The 19633-nt window shown below is 51.5% G+C and overlaps 5 protein-coding genes across 5 annotated transcripts; 2 read left to right on the top strand and 3 right to left on the bottom strand.

Annotated features, from left to right (window-relative positions):
• Positions 1-1876: 1876 nt before the first annotated feature.
• Positions 1877-7639, top strand: NEUTE1DRAFT_128766 (uncharacterized protein; the record flags this gene model as incomplete). The annotated part of the gene is made up of 2 exons (XM_009851295.1): positions 1877-3914; positions 3973-7639. The coding sequence occupies 2 exons, from the start codon at positions 1877-1879 to the stop codon at positions 7476-7478; spliced, it is 5544 nt and encodes a 1847-aa protein (XP_009849597.1).
• Positions 7640-8843: 1204 nt separating this feature from the next.
• On the top strand, positions 8844-12890 carry NEUTE1DRAFT_99530 (uncharacterized protein; the record flags this gene model as incomplete). The annotated part of the gene is made up of 7 exons (XM_009851294.1): positions 8844-10597; positions 10631-10812; positions 10857-11503; positions 11614-12174; positions 12263-12353; positions 12414-12444; positions 12524-12890. The coding sequence occupies 7 exons, from the start codon at positions 8844-8846 to the stop codon at positions 12888-12890; spliced, it is 3633 nt and encodes a 1210-aa protein (XP_009849596.1).
• Positions 12891-13300: 410 nt separating this feature from the next.
• On the bottom strand, positions 13301-15189 carry NEUTE1DRAFT_79358 (uncharacterized protein; the record flags this gene model as incomplete). Its single annotated transcript, XM_009851293.1, has 3 exons — positions 13301-14013; positions 14109-14545; positions 14698-15189. The coding sequence occupies 3 exons, from the start codon at positions 15187-15189 to the stop codon at positions 13416-13418; spliced, it is 1527 nt and encodes a 508-aa protein (XP_009849595.1).
• An 847-nt stretch (positions 15190-16036) lies between these two features.
• On the bottom strand, positions 16037-16501 carry NEUTE1DRAFT_39965 (uncharacterized protein; the record flags this gene model as incomplete). The annotated part of the gene is made up of 2 exons (XM_009850522.1): positions 16037-16289; positions 16416-16501. The coding sequence occupies 2 exons, from the start codon at positions 16499-16501 to the stop codon at positions 16037-16039; spliced, it is 339 nt and encodes a 112-aa protein (XP_009848824.1).
• A 765-nt stretch (positions 16502-17266) lies between these two features.
• Positions 17267-19610, bottom strand: NEUTE1DRAFT_128764 (uncharacterized protein; the record flags this gene model as incomplete). Its single annotated transcript, XM_009851292.1, has 3 exons — positions 17267-19186; positions 19260-19345; positions 19453-19610. 3 exons carry the CDS (start codon positions 19538-19540, stop codon positions 17660-17662), a joined length of 1701 nt encoding a protein of 566 aa, XP_009849594.1.
• Between the last annotated feature and the right edge of the window lie 23 nt (positions 19611-19633).

The raw sequence follows: 19633 nt of genomic DNA, 5'->3' as shown, positions 1-19633 counted from the left end.
TGGTCAGCTTGATCTGCTGTTGCTGTTGCTGTTGCTGTTGGAGATGTTCATCAGGTGAAACCTTCTGTGTAGGAGCTTAAAACGGGAGGAAAAGCATGAGATCAGAAGAACATAAAACCATCCGGCGCTCGGGATACTCATCGTAATATCAGGCCCCTCGTGGCGAAGCAAACATGTATCGATACTCGAGACGTCAAAGCCCGATGACGTTTGGCATCTCTTTGACTGGGGACTAAGACTAACATGTACTATCTCGCCAAGACCTGTCTAAACCAATTGGTGGGTCATGGGCACTAATAATCTGCATCGGTTTTACAGAAGATGCTGCCTGCCAACCACAAAATGGAACGAACAATGACCGTATTTTGTATGGCTCTTGGTTTGAGTGAAACCTCCTGTTAGCCTCGGTTACGCGGATGAGGTCTTCCCGTACGCTATAACAATTCCCTCGTGGCGTCGCGATCTGCAGAGTCCGCCTTGTTGTTTCCGATTCCGCTCGTTTCCTCCGGCGCCATTTCTTCAGCTCAGGCACAGTTCGTTGAAGATTGAGTAAGACGTTGAAGACAGTGACTTGGAACATGCTTGATTGGCGGCTTGATTGGTAGAAGACGAGATGGCCTGCCGGGGCCGACTCAACTTCCACATGCAATAGCAGGATGGCATTCCGTTGGTCTTCATCCCATCATCCATCGTCCAAAACTCAAACGCCACGTCTTCTCGCAATCGCACATTTCACATCTCATCAATGCAGTCAGCTCGTGTCTGTTTGTGGAGGATTCCTATCCATTCATCCATCCATTCATCCAACATGCCATATCAACCGCGCATCGAGTGCTTGCGCTTTGGCTGCAGCACCAGTGCACTCGTCAATGACTGGAGGATGACAAACTCTCTGGAGTCTGGAACGAGCGGCGACATGGAGGTTATTGATAGACAGGGGCAGTACCTCGTACTCCGGTGCCAAAGGAAAAAGCAATGTTGAGGAAGCAGTGGCCTGAGTGGACAGAGCTCCGCGGCCATGCCCAGATTTGAGGCTGTTCCACAAAGGGCCTCGCAAGCGTTTTGTTGATCGTCGACTCTTGTCACTCCCCAAGCGCGCGTCCGCCACGAGAGGGGGGGAAAGACTGGTCGAAATCGCCTCTACCTGTTGGGGTACCTCGGAGATTCGCACGGCTGGGTACCTAGGGATATCGATCCCACGGGTGCTATCTTTGGAGGTGGCTTTCCATTCATTCAGCTGAACGCTCCTCGCCAAAATCCAGCTGCCTGGGCTTAGAGCTATGGATCCACAGTGAGAGCTTCGGCGCAGCTTTGGTGTATTATCATCATAGTGTTTCAGAATGCGCAATGGAGTGATCCTGCCCAACTTGAATATCCAAGTGGAAGTTGGTGTCAACTTTCCATGATCGTTTTCCTTTCTCACAATGATCTCATACCGGTCTTCTGCAATTCTACGTTACTGGCTGTTAGTACCTAAGCGGGCAGGCATCTGAGTGACCAACACTGCCCCGCCACCACGTCACCACATAATACACGGTTTTGGATATCGACTGTTTGCCAAAGAGGCGGGACGAGGCTTAAACTCGCGTTCCCTTTGTTCAACTTGAACCCTTTCTACGGCCCAGCCGAATTATCATACCATCGCTTTCATCGGTGACCAGCTAGATTCTCCTCGACAGCCTGCTTCCTCATAACGGAGAGCACCTTTGTCCAATCAGCCGCATATTGGAAGCTCACGTATAGGCCGAATTCTATTTCTTCGAATGATATGGGACGTTGAACCAAACTCACGCAATTACAGCGGCACGGGGCCGAAATCTTGCTCCCGTGGTTTAGCCGTATCCAGCTTGTGAAGCTCGACAACGACAAGGTCGAAATGGCAGCTGTGTCGCCTCAACGTTCACAGGATAGTCGGCGGGCCCGACTCCTGGAACTCGCTGTCGCCGTTGGTGTTACCGAGCTACCGCCTATCCCGCCACTCCCTCCGACCAGACTACCTACCCCGAGCCCACAAGATGATTTGCAAGCGGAAGAACTCCTCAGATACCGACGACAAGCTGAGAACCCTGAAAGCTCACAAAGTACCCTAAAACGAGCCTTTTCGTCTACCAAGAAGCCATGGGAAGCCAAAGAAATCTTCGACGCCCTCGACAACCATGTCGCCTCTGGGGGTTCGCCCGCTGTCGCAAATGTTCTCATCCGAAAACTGTTCGAGCTTGGGGGGGATCCGAACATCAAAGCTCTAAAAGGCAGCAGGTCAGACTCCATCCTGTCTAGAAGAAGGAGCTTGAAGTCCCAAGAGCGGAGTGAGATATTGCAGAAGGCGATCCAGAACCGTCAAACGGACATGGTTGCCGTCTTGGTCCATTATGCAGACTATATCGCGCTCGACATGGCATTACCCGACGCAATACGATCCAAAGACCTCATAATACTGGGCCTGCTACTGCAACGCGGCGCAAATCCTGCCCAGTCGCAGAATGCCCAAATCGAATTTCGACAACTATGCATTTCTGGTGGCCATCCGGATGTTATAGGACTTATTCTTCAGTCACCGGGCGGCTTCTCGTCACAGTTACTCTCCTTATGCCTCATCGATGCCTCACGAAAGGGATGTCTTGAGACGGTCTGGAGACTGAGCAGGTCAGTCGCGGATGCCGACTTTGACACGGCCGAAGCTCTCAGGACAGCGATTGAGCAGAGCAGAGTTGACATTGCACTCGCCATCTTGACGGGGAGACAGCCACCTACACCTGGAGGGGCCGGTCTGATGGAGAGCTTCAAACAGCTTCTCAGTCAATCCATTGGCCCCAATGAGAAGCTGTTCTTGATAGAGGCGCTTTTGTGCGCTGGTGCCCCTGGCGATATGGCGGCCGTCGCCTTGCAGCAAGCGTGCCAGGCTGAAAATGTCGACATGATTCATCTTTTGGTCCAAAACGGAGCTTCAGTTGAGTACCAAGATGCCAAGGTACTATGTGATATCATTACGAAAGGAAACTGCAACCTTCTTCAGCTACTATTAAATGATCGAACGCGTCTGAGTCCCAGCCTCGCGTCTCGGTGTGTTGGAGTGATTCCGACGACAGTCAGCCCGGAAAACCGATATGCCTTTCTCAACATCCTGCTTCGGAAAGGTGCCGGGGGCACTGCGTTGGGCGACGCGCTCATTGCTGCGGTGAGGGCTGGAGATGATCAGTCGGTAAATTTGCTGCTTACACCGTATTTTGCCGAAAACCCTGTTCCAGAAGGGAAGCTCCGAAAAGGCTCGCCAAAGATGAAGCACGCCCGACATGAAGTGGCCTCGGTAGACCACTTGAATGGAATGGCTCTAAACAACGCAGTCATGATGGAGAACATAGACATGGTGAAGAAGCTTCTGACAGGAAAGCCGTCCCCGTCAACGCTGGAGCAAGTGTTTCCGCAGGTCAAGAAGTTGGCTCCTAATGAACGTTACCTCATTACCGAGGCTTTTCTGGCTGCTGGGCTTTCTGGGCCCTGTCTATCCGCTGCGTTGACAGGGGCAATCGAAGAACAACATCCCAGACGAGACGACAGGTTCATTTCCCTTCTTTTGCGATACACTGAAGGCACGTACTCCGACAATAAATTTGGAGTCTTGGCTTCCATTGCTGTTGGGGATGTACCACTCTTGCGCAAAATGCTCAAGAGGCCACTCTCACCTCAAACGTCTGTTGCGGCTATGGCTAAAGCCATGTTGATTAAACATCAAGAAGTCCGGTATACGATCGTGGAGTTATTGCTTCAGGCAGGCGCTGGTCGAGAAAGGAACGAAGTATCCGCGGTGCTGTCACAATTACTAGCTGCCCAACCCCTGGATGTACAGCTATTTTCTCTTCTGCTGAAGCATGGTAATGTGGATGCCAACTTCAAAGACGGCGAGCCTGTCACTCTCGGTATGCTTGACCTATACGTTTCTGTTCTTATAGATAATGCGTTTCTAACCCTTCAAAGCTGTTTGCGATCCCGATCCCGCCATCCTCGAGCTTGTTGTCCAGTACGGAAAGCCGACACCTGAAACAGTGAATCGCGGCCTCAACGATCTTTCAAAAGTGCCAACGACAGCTGCAAAAGCTGCCAAAATGTCTCTTCTTCTCCTATGCCATATCCCACAGAAGGATCACCTAGATGTTCTTTTATACCACGAGGTTCAGACTATTCTTCAGATGTCATTGGAAAGTCGCAACTATGATGTCGTTGGAACTCTTCTCTCAGCCGGTGCAGACATCAATTCCCACAACGCCGCCGCATTCTGTTACGCCGTAAAGGCATGTAGCACACAGTTGACGGACCTAATGCTGAGTGTTAAGCCAGCACCAGACACCCTAGCTGCGGCACTTCGGCATTCGGTGAACATACCGGATTCCAGTAACCGTCAAGATTTCACCCGGAAGCTTGTCGAAGCCGGCACTCCGAGTATAGAAGTTAATAGGGCGCTGAGCTACGCTCTACATGCTCATCTGTCTGACTACCAACTGATCGAACTTCTATCAGCCTACGCCGACTCAACAGATGGCAAAGCCCTCGGTCTCGCGGTGGAGAAGCAGGATGCTCAAGCAGTGGAATTGATTTTGGCAAAGTCTTCACGAAAATACCCCGCAGCGGTGCTTAATACCACCTTTGCACAAGCCGTCAAGCTCAAGAATCCTGAAATTTGCGCATCACTGCTCAAGAGGGGGGTGTCCGGTTCTGAAATCTCCGACGCACTCGTCACCGCGGCGTCCGATGGAAACCTCATACTTGTCAATCTCTTGATGGGCCACGGAGCCAGCCTCGAGCACCAGGAAGGTCAAGCGATAGTAGAAGCTTGCAAGAGCGCTGCCATCTCCGTCTTGAGCGCACTGTTGCACCCCACGGCTCAGGTCAAGAAACTGATTTTAGTAAAGGGGTTTGAAGCAGCGAGTGTTAGTGTCACGGATGTCAAGGATCGTACGGAGATCTTCCGACTCCTGCTGGAAAGAGGAGTCAACGGCGAGGTCGTGGACAAACAGCTTATTGCCGCGGGGATTCTTGGCGATGACGGCGAGGCTCTGGTGCGCTTGCTGCTTTCTTATGGGGCGGATCCGGATTACAACTCTGGCGAAGCTATTTGGAAGGCGACCAAGAGGACAGCGCTGAAAAGTCTAAAGTTGATGTTGGGTGTGGAAAAAGCAGCAAGTGATGGGCAAAAGGGACCATCGCAACAGACCTTGCTTAAAGCATTGAAAGCCAGCCGGAAATTGAGCCAGGACGCAAGGTATCAAGTGATTGAGTGGCTGTTTGCTGCAGGACTGGAGCCATCGGAGGATGTGCATACCGCGCTGCATAGGGCTGTAAAGGAGGAGAGCGATGTTCGCTTGATTCGGCTCCTGCTCTCACATGGTGCTTCACCTTTGGTGAATGGGTGCGAGACGTTGATGGATGCGACTCGGTCGTACCGGGTTGATGTGCTGGAGGCTTTGCTGACGTTTGATGTTCCCGGAAAGGATGTCTCGTGGACTTTCGAACATTCCTTTACTCCAGAGGCAGCTGAGGATTGGATGACTGAACAAGGTCTCCTGATTGCAGAGATGTTGCTGGAGAAGGGCGCAGAGGGTGGTGAGCCTTTGTTCCCGGCTTTGAATGTTGCTGTTGACGCATACGGGACTGAGCATGAAGCACTGGCTCGACGGTTTTCAACACTTTTGCTACAACATGGGGCGAGCGTCACTTGTCAGGATGGGCTCGTGCTGCAGAAAGCAGCCAAGAAGGCGGATTCGGAGCTTATACAGCTGATTCTGCAGCAGAATCCAGATGCTCACTCGGTTTCCATGGCGTTTCCCCACATATTTGACGCAGACCTCCAAGAGGAAGAGATTCTGTCACTGGTCGAACTATTCATCTGCTATGACTTTGAGGGAGAAGGGCTAGACGTCATGACACCGTCCTCCCCGCCTATTTTACTTCGTGCGCTCAACAAATATCCTCGGTCAGAGAAACTGCTGGAAACGCTTCTGAATGCAGGCTATTATCATGACCAGCTCACGACCATGAGAGTCATGGATAGCAGCGAAGAAGAACAGGTCAATCTGCTTTTCTGGGCATTGAGTCAGCCTCAAAAGCGCATCAGCAGCAGTATCATCCAGCTTCTCATTGACAAAGGGGCAAAGGTCAATTTTGAGACACGAGTGTCTAAACAGACTCCGCTCATGCTTGCCATCCAACACAGACGGCCAGATCTGGTCAAGGCACTCCTTCTCGCTGGTGCAGATGTGGATGTTGCTGATGCTGAGAATAACACCCCGATGGCATTAGCTACTGCGATTGGAGGCGAACTAGGCACAGCCATGATGGCGAGTCTCTTGGCTGCCGAGCCATCTCTCAACGATGGTTCTCTGCATAACGCCGCTAGGAAGCTCAATCTCGAAGCAGTCAAAGTGCTGATCGAGTTCGGCCACGATCCAGACTTCCCTAGTATCGTTCATGGCGGCCGTTCCGCCCTGGGAGAACTATGCCTCAACGCAGCCGAAACCGGCCCCCTATCATCAACTCAAGAAAAGGATATGGAAAAAGTCATGGCCGAACTGATCAAGCGAGGCAGTGACCTCTCCATCCAAGCCGACGGAAAATCCGTGCTCCTCCTCGCCCTGCACTCCACCGACCCACTCCCCATCACCCGCGCTCTCCTCAAAGCCGGTGTCTGGAAAACCATCAACGCCCCCGACCACCAATGGACCGACGGCGTGTACACCTACTCTCCCACCCAATACCTCCTCCGCGTCCTCCCGCCCAACAGCACCGACCGTTCCGCCCTCCTCAACCTCCTTAGATCCTACCGCTGCCGGGACGTCTACTACGCCAACGACGGGCCACAGCCCGACGGCGCCGTCAACCTGCCTCGCGAGCTCCTTCGCGCCGAACGTGAACGTCGCGCCCGCGCCGAGCGTATCGAAAAGGAGACAGAGGAACACCACATTGCCATTGCGCGCACAAAGGAGATCGCGACCATGCAAAACAAAATCTTCCTCGCGCGCGCCGAGCTAGAAGATAGTCGCATCCGCCGGCAGCGGGACGAGGAGATGGAAGCCGTGCGCAGCCGGCAGACGGTCGAAGAAGAAGCCTTCGCGGCGGAACTGCACCGTCGTAAAGCTGAACGCGAAGTGAGCATGAAGCATGAGCGCCAGCTTCTCGAAGCGGGATTATCGAGGGCTAGGCTGGTGAGCGAGGCGGAGCTGGAGATGGAAGAGAGGAAGCGGGAACAGACGGCGCAGTGGGAGCAGCAGAGGCTGCAAGCGGCGAAGCAGCTGAGTGATGTTAGGGTGCACGAACGCAGGGAGATGGAGAGGATCGAGGCGTTGAGCGATGCGCGGATGGTGAAGAGGTTGGGAGAGCATAAGAAGTTGGTGGAGACGCAGGAGAGGTTGGCGAGGAGCTTGAATGGGGCGGGACCGCCAGGAGGGGGCAGAAGGCAGATGGGGTATATTACTGGAGAGTTGGACTGATGGTGATGGTGATGGTGAGATTGCGGTCATATTGTTCTGAGTTGTGTAAGGCGTTCTGGGAGTGAGTGTGTTTATCTTCAGGGGATTCTCAGATTGGACTCACGCCCCCAGTCATTGCTCCCATATGAGTTGCAAATCTACACAAGCGTTTGGCGGCTTTCGGTTGCGATATCTCATCTGAAGTTCCGGGTCCATTTCTTTTTCATCTCTTCGTCCAGAGGCAGGAAAATGGAGTGCCAGGATGTACTTTTAGTGATTGCCGGAGAAGATTTTATCTACCCGGATCGCCATTTCCTTCTTTGTCGGCAGAAAGACATCACGGCGCCTTGAACGTCACCGAGAATTGACACAGGGAAGGTGCAATGTGTGCTGTGGAAACTGAAGGATGTTATGGTCGGAAAGAGCACCCGAACACACTACTATCTTGTCAACTTAGTAGAGCTTAGTAGCTAGAGGTAGGTACGGTAGTTAGACATGGCCTGGAAAGCCCTTTTTCCTTTCTCCAACAAAGCCAATCATTCAGGCCGCGGCGTTTTCCCACCGCTCACGTTCACTTTCTTTTTCGTCAGGGATATTATCATCACCTTGAGTTCAGTCCACAAAATTCAGTATTCCAAGCAACTACCAACTCTCCTGTCAAAAAAAAACCCCTCCTGAGCGGCCGTCTACCATAAAGATTTGCAACACCTCCCTAACTCGATGGGGCTGCCTCGAGAAGCAACTCCACGTCTGCCAGACGAGACCGATACGCCTTTCATCCTGTTTCCCCGTATCCGCGGTTGAGATCGTCGAGACCTCCTCCCAGGAAATCATCAATCGGATATTCCAGATGAAAATGGCGCTTTGCAAAGGCCGGGTATAGTCCTTGTAGGCAAACATCTGCGAGACTTCCTCCGCAGCAAGATACGTCGCTTACCAACTCCTCCGACCTCGCTCTCCTGCCAGTCTATATAAACCTCCCTTCCTCCCCAATTCTCTACATCTCACTTCTTCTTCCGGCACCTCAACCTTCATTCCCGTTTATGGTCTTCGTTCTACCCGTCTGTTCCCACCCACTCCAAGGCATCTAGCACTAGCATCTACTCCATCACTTATCATTGCGGACGCCCTACTCAGTACCTGTGTCCAAGGGGTGGGGAGGTCACAGTACGCTCAGCTTAGCCTCTCTTACCACTATCTACATTTCAGAGACATCTCTCGGTAAGTCCAATTTGGATCCTGCAAAAAAAAAAAATGAGAATCACCTCAGCTGCCACTCGTTGATCTCGCTAACATTCTGTTATAGCTATTCAGCACTCCGCTTCAAAGCCAGCTACATCATCAACATCCCTAATCTTTTCAGAAAAGGGTAGGCTCTACATGATCATGGGGCAACTCTCAGATTCACATCCCGAAGACGGGGGTACAAGGGTATCCTCAGCTCCAGCAAGGCCCAACATGAGCGCTCATACCGGATCCACTGGAGAGATACGCCGGCAGTGGTTGCTGTCTCGCGGCGATGAGATCAAGGCGGAAGACCCTGAGGATTCTATCCAAAGTGTCCGGAACCGAGTTTCTTTCGGCACCCAGAACACAGCCAAGGACACAACTGTCAAGCAGGAGGATGTCGCTAGCCTGGACGTCAATCAGATTATGCCAGTTCACCAACAGAAATCCCGGAAGAACGACGTTGTGAACTCAACCGTTGGTGTTGGTGATGACGATGACGATGATTGTATGATCATCGATGAAGCCGATGTCCCGGAACACGTCAGAATGAAGGCCAACTCTAAGCCCTTCAGCACACAAGTCCGAGTTGCACCTGATGTTATCGGTCTTGGCGGAAAGAAGGTTACTGTCAAAGTCGAAGAATATGACAATGGAATTGACGACCATGACAACGACAATGGTGCAGTCAGTGGCGACAATTTGTTTGTCTCCCAACATTCCGACAGAGGCGAAGAGACAGATGAGTTTATGATGGACGAATACGCAGAACTCTCCGATGGATCTATCGCAAGCGAACGGCGGCACCGCCACGGCCGCAGACCCATTGCGGGTGGTAAAGATGGCTTGAAACGCTCACCGAAGAAACGCCCAAAACCTGGCAGAGAGGTCCAGCATATCGATGATGAATACGAGGGGGATGATGATGACGACATTGAGGAGATGGAGCATGAGCTGCAGATACTGGTGGCAGAGCAGAATTTGCTGGAGCGCCGCAGCGCCAAGGGCAAATTAACACCAACGGGTGAGATGAGGCTTGAAGAAGTTGACCGAAAGATTGAGAGTATTCGACGGAGACTTGGGGCATCTGTCGAACCGCCGAGTGTGGATGGAGACAGGGACAGAGATACGCCCCATAATAGCAGGGTTCCAACATCGGATACTACCAAGAAACGAAAAGGGGCGTATGCGGAGCCTGGGAAGGCCAGAGCCAAAAAACCCAAGCCTGAGCCAAAGATGACGGCACACAAGAAGAAAAAGCAGAAGGAGAAGGCCATGCAGATGATCACTAGTATGTTGGGCGGAGAGGACCCAGTGATAGCCAGAAATCATATGAGGATCCTCGCAACATTCGACCAACTCCCTGAGGAAGCAAAGACTGTTGAAGGGATGGAGAGGCATATCAGAGATGCCATTGAAGCCGACGGCATGCTTACCCCTCAAGAGAAGAAGAGAATTGCAGGTGATCTAAAACAGCTAAAGGAAGCGCGTGTTGCATTTGGCAAGAAGAATTACAAGCAAGATGGTGGTACATGGAAGATCGCTGGTCTTGAGTCTCGGCTTCATCACTACCAATTTGCTGGCGCTGGATGGATGGTGAACAGAGAACGTTCTGGAGATGTTCCCGGCGGTTTTCAGTGCGATGATACTGGCTTGGGAAAGACAGTAATGACATTGGCATGCATTGCTCCGTGGGACAGAGATGAAGATCCTAGTCATGGTGGTACCCTAATCGTCGTCCCGGCCTCTGCAGTTTCGCAATGGATGGAGGAGATCGCAAAACATACATCTCGCATGACATCCGATCAGTACCATTCTACTCGCCAGCATCGCATGCGACAGGGCAGCATGAACAGGATGGACATAGTTGTCAGCAGCTATCAAGAGGTGGTCAAAGGATTTCCGAATGAACGGTCTCAGGAATCTCTACTTCAATAAGGTTTAAGCCTGCCAGAAGTATCTGAGCGCATGAGAGAACAGGAAGGAGAGCTCTTCAAAGTCAAGTGGTTCCGAGTAATTCTGGACGAGTGCCACGCTATCAAGAACCAGAACACCCAGACAGCTAAGGCATGTCTTGCGCTCCAAGGTGAATACAAGTGGTTACTCAGCGCAACACCTCTTCAAAACGGTCTCTCCGAGCTTTACCCTTTTCTACGCTTTTTGATTTGAAAGTTCCGGACACCGGTTCTTTCAGGCAATTTAGAAAGAAATTCGAGCTGAAAAAGCCCCAACAAGCTCGAGGTCTTCCTGCTGATCTCTCCGCTCTTCTTTCTGAAATCGTTTTGAAGAGGGATATCACAACTGTTTTCCTGGGCAGAGCTTTGTTCAAAATTCCTATTACGCACCCTGATCTGGAACTATGGGTTAACTTCTCCAGAGAGGAGACGCTCATTTACAGGATGGTAGAGGGCAAGTTCAGGAAGGAGCTCAACGACAAATTCATGCAACGCGCAGGCATAAACACAACAGCCGACAAGTTTATTAAATCATACCTCACCCTAGCTCTTCGATTGCGGCAAGCTACCGCCCACCCATACCTACTCGAGTCCCTCATGCGTGACCACTTCACGCCGGATGACATACAGAAGCTGAAGGAAGAGCTTTGCAAGCTCAAGACCAATCAGAGATATGTTCAACAAATAGGCCGCTGGTGTGATGGGTTAGTTCAGCAGGGTGTTCTCAGACGTCAACCTTATGCGGGGGACGACCACGACAAGTTCGGAGAAGGCGACTATGGTGAAGAGTTCGACATAGCCCCGCAACTTGAAAGCATGCAGAAGGCAAAAATGGACATGCAAAGCAGAGCGGAAATTTGCAGCGTGTGTTTGGAATTGACAAATGAACCGGAACATAATGAACCAAAGGTAGGTCCTCCTCCATCTTCTGAATCATATCAACCTAGTGATGGACTAACCAAGAGCTGCCTTAGTGCGATCATTTCTACTGCCCTGAATGCATCCATGACCACGTTGAGAGGGCAAAGTCACGGAAGGCGAAGCGTTATATCTGCCCAGTTTCCACATGTCGTCGCGCGTTGTTGGACCCATTAATCATTAGATACAGCACTCAGAGCCAGCGAGACGACAGGGCATCAGTATCAGATATGGCTTCGACGGCGAGAAAATCTTATAACGCAATCAGGAAGAGCAAGGAAGGCAAACATGACCTCGGCGACGACTTTCATGGGTTCCAGCCTATGGGTGATCCTAGGAACGCAACCTTTCTCGCGGAGGCTGACAGAAAGCATACGGTAAATATGACACCCAGCGCTAAAACAACCAGATTGAAAGACATCATTCTTGAATGGCAGAAAGATGCGCCTGATGACAAGATTATCGTCTTTACTCACTGGATTCTGCTGGGTAGAATTTTGGGCCGTGTGCTGCAACAGGAGAAGATTGATTTCCTTTACCTCTTTGGCGGAATGGGTCCAACCGTCCGTGAGGATCAGATCAAAGCCTTTCAGACGAATCCAAGGATCAAAGTTCTGGTAAGAATTCATGTCTCAGAATAGGTTGACCTTTCTCGTACATCATGAGGTCTCTCCGTTTCCTGATACTGACCAAGGTCCCGTCCAGGTGTCGTCTTTGCGAGTCGGAGGACAATCTCTCAATTTGGCAGCCGCAAATCGCGTAGTTATACTGGATGCCTGGTGGAACAATGGGATGGGTATGTTTTATGCACCTCCGAAGGTTCATCTGACATTATGATACTAATAATGATGTGAAGAAAAACAAGCATTTGGTCGTGTGTTCAGGTTGTAAGTTACAGTTCAGCCGCGAATGAAGTCTTATCTGGTAGAATCAGGTGATATGTCATGGTTGCTAACATCAATGCAGTGGGCAGAAGAAAGAAAGCTGGTTCACGCGGATCCTAGCAAAGAATACCATCGACAAGCGGATTATCGACTTACAAGAGGACAAGCTGAAAGCCATCAGCAAGGCTATCCAGACGAATGATAACACCAAGCATAAGCTCACGGACGAGGAGGTAGGATCTCTTTTCGGACGGACGAGAAGACGAACCGACGGTACTCTCGTAATCGAGAGTGATTATGAGGATGACGAGAGTGACAAGGGTGATGAAGGCCAAGATGCAACGAACGGTGGCGAGGGCAGCTCTCGAGTTCATCATACCTGCGAGGGCGAGTCTGGCAATGACTTCGACTCCGACTCTAGCAGTGACAGCGATGATAGTGATTGGTGAGAGGTTACTGAAGGTTGAAGCTGTCGCTTTCTTTCAGAACTTGACAGTCACTTGCAATTTTCTTCTGCTTTGTTCGGTGGCTCTTTTTCTATGGAGCAACTTTCTCTTTCCGTCATCTACGAACAGCAACATTTCTTCTTTACGACCGTGTTCAAGGAAAGCACGATCAGGACAGGTTTTGCGAAGACTGGGATGCACTTCGAAGGGCTTTGAGCCGTACATACTTTTCGCCTTTGCTACCCCCTGACTACTGGTTGTTGCCCGTTGTTTTGCTCACGGCGCTTCCAGCACGGTTCGACTGCCGTCATTTACCTATGTTAGGGAAGCATTTGAGGCGCAGAACCAATTATAACTGGTGTTTATAAGCACATAAGCGAGTTCAAACACAAGTATTCGCCTGGCTTGAGATACTATCATCAAAGAGTTAATTAGTGCTTTTAGATCTAAATAAACACATGGTTTCGCTGAACACAGTCCCAAACCCGAGTGAAACAAACGCTTTTTACCGTGACATGCCACCCATCGCTACACCCTCCTCGCAACAAATAGTTTTCTCGGAGACCACATCCCAGCAGCCGAGCTCCTCAACTCGCCCAACACCGCCACCCCAGCGCTTCTTCCCGAAGCCATAACCCCTTCCTCCAAATCCTCCTCCGTTCGGCTTTCTTCTCCAGACCTCTTGTGGCCCTCCCCATTTTGATTACTCCCCATGCCCTCGTTTTTCCTCTCAATCTCGCAAATCTGCCAGCTTCGAAGGAGCATGAGTAAAGCGGTGCCCCCCAGGAACGTACAACCGACAAAGATTTGGCTCGGAATGAACTTGTTTATGCCGTCTCCGCCCTTGACAAGCTGCAGCGCAATGGCTTCTCCAAAAGTGGTAGGAATTACCAAGGCGAAGCAGATAGTGCCAAAAATGGCACTGCTTTCGGCGAGACTGACGGTTTCCGCCAGGATCGGATTCACCGTGGACCAGAAACAACCACCTCCAGCGCCTGCGGCTAAGGCAAAGATGATCAAGCCGGCGTACGAGCGGGCGAGAATCCAGAGGGTTAGGCAGAGGATGGCGCATGAAGAGCAGCAGAAGAGGGCGAGGTTGATACGGCCGAAGCGGTCGCTGAGGGCGCTAGTTAGGTGATAGGAAAATTAGCATACTGCCGGAAATTGACGCTGGAGGAGCAACAGATAAGCGAGGCAGTGTTAGTTAGAGAGCTCACTTACCCAACAAGCGGGCGCCCAACGCCCACTCCCAAACTCAACATGGCATTTACCACGGATCCTTGGGATGGAGTGAGGCCGATACTGGTTGCATAGCTCGGAAGAGAGTACCAGAGGGAGACGTAGCCGAATTCGGTTATGAAACCCCACAGGAGAATAAGAAGGACCTGGGTCCTGCCAAAATCACGGATGTTGAAGGATCGGCGTTTCGACGACCCCGTGGAAGAGCTGATAGGCCGCTCGCGGCAGAGGAAGGCGCAAATGATGTTGAAAGCAATGGAGACAAGGGCAAGAATCCGCCAGGTCCATTTCAATCCCGAAACGGCAAGGAGTTTGCCAGTGATGAGGTTCCATGCGATGCCACCGCCTGCTCCCGCCGTTGCAAGACCGAGAGCCAGGCTTCGGTGGCGTGAAAACCATGGGGGGAGGAGTCCCATTGCCTGTTTGTGTTCATTGTAAGCCACTCACCCAGTTTTTTTTTCCTTTTTTTTTTTTTCAACATATCCATAGAGGAACGGCAACTCACCGGGATATAAAGCAGCCCAAACCCAAATCCCATACAAAGCCCCACGCTCATGAAAAGATGCCATACCCGACTAGCCGCCGACGCAGAAAATAGTCCAGCAAAGATCATCAAAGAACCCAGTACCATCGTATACCTGGTACCCAACGTTTTCTGGATAGCACTAATAATTGGTCCCAAGATCAGAGCCAGCGAGACAGACAAACCTCCGACGAGGGCGTACTCAAAATGGCTGGCTTCCGGAAAGGTGTTCTCGCGGATATACTGCTCCATGAAAATTCCCCAGGCGCTGTTGATGCCCCAGGTGTTGACGTTGATAAGAAAAACTGCCCCCACAATCACCCATCCGTACCCGCCATCTGGAGGGACGTCTTCTACCAAGGCAATGGTGGCCGGGTCGATGCCCTCCGGAGGAGGAGTGCCGCCGGCTGCACGCAGGGTTTCTGGGTCTGACTCGTGCCCGGCGAAAGACGCATGTTGTTGGCCGATTTGGACGAGTTCAATGGCGTCGGAATCGAGATTTGGGGATTGTGGTGGGTTGGTGTCGAAGTGGCCAGACATTGTGAATTACGGCTGTTGAACTTCCGTGTTTTATTAAAAAAAAAAAATTTAAAAAGAAAGGCAAAGCCAGTGGGACAATGATGAAATAGTAGTACAGATGCTCAAGAAGAGAGTAAAAGTCAAATCTGATATATGCAAGCCGTTTCGAATAAGAACTAGCCCTGGATGGGCCCAGGCAGGTCCAGATTCAAGACTAAGTGATGGGTAAAATCACCGAAGGAACTCCACACACAGACCGCTGGCAAATGGAGGAAAGAACTACGGTGTGCAGAGAATTTAGCGTGTGAAAAAGCACTTTCCCATGCGAATCTGTGGGAGTCAAGGAGATCAAGTCCGTGGGTGGGTAGCCGTGATGTTCATCGATTTTTTGTTTTGACGATGGTCGGTGTTATGTTGAAGGTGGATCGGTGATTCCACAATATATCCATATCATGACGATAACGAGTCAAGGACTCTGGCCAGCCCACAGGATAGTCATAATGCATCCCGGGTAAAGGATAAAACCTCTTATTGGGCGATATCAGCAATATGCAATGCGACGTACTCCGATTGGGCCCACCCAACCTCTGTGTTGGCATTCTCGAAGAATGTATCAAACACAGCAGAAAATGATGTTGGTGGGCACTTTCGAAGTTGAGTCCCCAACATGGAACGGTTCACATGTCAACGGCTCCAAAGTGGAACATGTAGCAACAGAGCGGAGACAGAGTTCGCGGCCCTCATTCGTACGATTTCCTAAATGCTACCCATTTATTCATACATGCTCATTATTTCCACTACCTTCGAACGAATCTGACACGGCATGCCATTTCCCTCCCAGGTAATCCCATCATGTACTTTCGCTCACCTAGAGGACCTCAGACCGAACGCACTTAATCCTCTCAGAAGCAAGAGTGTCAATATTGACACACTTCTCCGGCAACCGACCCAGTTTCTCGCCCGAGCACTTGCCTCCGTCGCCGGTCTTGTCCGAGTAGCCAAACCAGCCCTTAGGCATGCCCTCGAGTGTACTACCATCGGTGAGGTAGACCGACTTGGTGGTATCGTCCATGGTCACGTCCTCGAGGAAGAAGGAGTTGTGGCCGTAGTTTAGGTCGGAGCTGTACGCCGAGTTAGTGACGGGTCTTTAGGATAACTTTCCATCTCTGATTTTCAGGTGCAGTTCGACTTATAGGTGAAGGTTGGGAAGGAGGTAGGGTAGGTAAGTAAGATAGATAGGTACTTACCAGTCGGAGTTCTTGTATTCGTTCGCCTTGGGCCTGGTGAAGGCGAGAGCGGTGGCGACGAAAGTGAGGATGATGGCGAGCTTCATTGTTGCGGGTGCCTAGGAGGAATTGTGTTGAAGTTGTTGGTGTGAATGGAACTGGTACGCTGCGTTATGGTTTTGAACGTCTGATGTGCTTTTTGCTTGAGATGGTGACGAGAACAGACTGCCTTCAATGGAAAACAACGGGCGGTTAATATAGACTTATCGTCACCTGTGTCCAGCATAAGAGCATGTGTACCTGGAGATACCGTGCATCCTCCTGTTCTACCATCTTCTATCAAAGAGTTCAACAGACATTTCGTGACGTATAGACATGATGGTCAAGCCGAAGGATTAGTTTCACCGTGCTACGAGGAGGATTCAGGTGATATCATGGCCTTGAGCGTCGACGCCTACACGTGCAAGTGGTTGAAAGGCTTTGACAACTAACATGGGCAGCAGTTTTTGTCTGCCTACTTGTAAAGCTGTCTCTGGGGACCCGCTCATAGGGCGTTTTTAACGATCACAGCAAAAGTGATGCTCTTTCTATCTCCTATTCGGAATGTAGATATAGTCTCGATGCTTTGGTGGAGTCCACTGATCGACACTCTTTCAACTAAGGCGTAGCTGAGGTAAGATCCAAACCCGTGTAGTGATGACGAGACATTATCAACTCGGAGTTTGTGATCATTCATCGGGCTCGAAGCGGTGAGCCTCACCGTGTCACTGTCGGCGCTACAAGCAGTCGTGAATCCATGGGAGCGATGGATTGTACGAGGGAGAAAACGGACACGGGTAGCGGGCTGGGAATGGGTTTGTCGGAGATGTTCCGAGGATATTTAATATGAATGCACAGTGAAGAAACTACTTCCTGACTTCTCAAGTACGGTCGTCAGAGGGGGAAAGAAAAGAGAAAAAGAGAACCAAGGTTAAAGGGGGGGAGATGAAGTGTAGTTGGGTTAAGGTCGAATAATCATGCAAGTTTGACATTGAACTCGGTTTACCCCTGAGCAGGGTTAGGGTTGAAATGCACTCCCCCAGTCAGTGATGTTTAGGATGCCAGGGACAGCTCGCCTTGCGTAACCGCGCAACGCAAGTGAATCATGACAGGGAAAAGCAGATGACGTACACAGACTTGATACCATGCTGGGTAGTTTCCAGAGTTTCTATACATTATGTACTCCCAAACTACATGGCAACATCTAACAAATCTCAACAACCCCTTTAGTGGTCGTGTCCATCATCCTCGGGCCTCTGTTCAGGGTCGAGTTTGATGAGGGTATCGATACGCATGATGCTGATGCATGCTTCTACCGCACTCTTCAGTTGCGTGATCTTGCTCATGCTGGGCTCCATAACGCCGGCCTTGATCTCGTCCACAACCTTGCCCTTCATCAGGTCAAGACCGTAGTTCTTGTAGGCCTTCTTACGGGCAACGATCTTCTCGTCCTCGTTCGCCTCACCCTCTTGGATGCGCTGCGACAGAGCGTGCCTCGATCGTAGTTGGGCGACAAGCTCGGAGGCGTCCTTGGCGGCGTTGACGGCCAAGGTCTTGGGAATAACGAGTAGCGATTGGGCAAACTCACCAATGGCGAGCTGCTCCCTGGAACCGACAGTACCGGCGTACTCCTCCAGGTAAATGTGCAGAGCCGTCTCGACCGCGCCACCACCGGGCACAATGCTGCCGCTCTCCAAAGTACGCTTAACGGCGCACAAGCTGTCGTGAACCGAGCGCTCCATCTCGTCGAGGGTGAAGTCGTTGGGGCCACGGAGAATGATGGAAGCCGAAGAGTGAACCTTGGTACCCTTGATCAAGATGCACTCGTCGTCGGAAATGCGCTCCTGCACAACCTCCTCGGCGTGACCGAGGTAAGAGGGCTCGAACTTCTCGTCGCCGTTGAGATCGGAAAGAGTGCTGAGGAGGGTGGCGCCGGTGGCACGGGCGATGCGACGAAGATCCTCCTTCTTGCAGCGGCGCACAGCCATAGCGCCCTTTTCAACGAAAAGCTTGAGAACCATGTCATCAATACCCTTTGTCGTCAGAATGACGTTTGCGCCCGCCTTGAGAATCATCTCGACGCGCTCAATGATCATGCCGGACTCACGCGCGCGAATGGCCTCGAGCTGCTGGGGATCATCGACTGTAATCTGAACACCAAGCTTCATCCTCTCCTTCTGAAGGTTGATATCCAAGCAAGCAATCTTGGCGTCTGTCACACGGGTGGTCATAGCCTGGGAGGCGACAGTGCAGTTGAGGGCATAGCCCTTGATGAGCATCGACTCGGTAACGCCCTTGCCGTGGGCCTTGAGAATGTTGACCGCCTTGACGGGGTACTTGGTCTCGTTCTTGTTGTTGGTGGTCTTGACGGCCTGGATGGCGTCAACAACCATGTTGGCGAAGAAGTCGGAATCGGCGCCGATGATCTTGCTGGACATGGAGGTCTTGGCGATGCTGAGGAGGGACTCGCGACCGAGGTTCTCGACCTTGATGCTGATGTGCTCTTTCATGTACTTGACCGCCTCCCTGAGAGCCAGACGGTAGCCGGTGATGATGGTTGTGGGGTGTATCCGGTTCTTCATCAAGTCGTTTCCTCTCTTGAGCAGCTCGGCCGCGATCAGGACGACTGATGTTGTGCCATCGCCAACCTCCTTATCTTGTTGGTGCGCAAGGTCGACGAGGATCTTGCCGGCGGGGTGCTCAACGTCGAGCAAGCTGAGGATAGTAGCGCCATCGTTTGTAACCGTAACATCCTGCGCAAACGGTGTTAGGCATGGCGGGGTTCACTCAGCTTTTGGCGATAGGGGCGAGGGAGAAGCAACTTACACCAATGTCATCGACCATCATCTTGTCGAGACCGCTGGGGCCGAAGGAGCTCTTGACGACGTTTGCGATAGCTTGTGTGGCGATGACTATACGCAACCATCATGGGTTAGCGACCAGACCTTGATGCTATCCCAAACATTGCTTGATGGTGGGAACCGTGACTACTGGAGGCTCAGGGGCAGGTGAGACTTGCCATTCTGGTCTCTGATATCAGCACCGGAAATCTTTTGGCCGCCGAGGAAAAGGGTGCCGCTGCCCGACTGGGCGAACATGGAAGCCATGGTTAGATGAGTGTGGAATGCGAATGGATTACGGCCGTCGTCGTCGTCGTCGTCGTCGTCGAGGGGCGAGGGGAAACAGACGATCGAAAAGCT

Source organism: Neurospora tetrasperma (genome assembly GCF_000213175.1).
Source record: "Neurospora tetrasperma FGSC 2508 unplaced genomic scaffold NEUTE1scaffold_2, whole genome shotgun sequence".
In the NCBI taxonomy this organism is placed as follows: Eukaryota; Fungi; Ascomycota; class Sordariomycetes; order Sordariales; family Sordariaceae; genus Neurospora; species Neurospora tetrasperma.
This window is presented reverse-complemented; position numbering and strand designations above follow the sequence as displayed.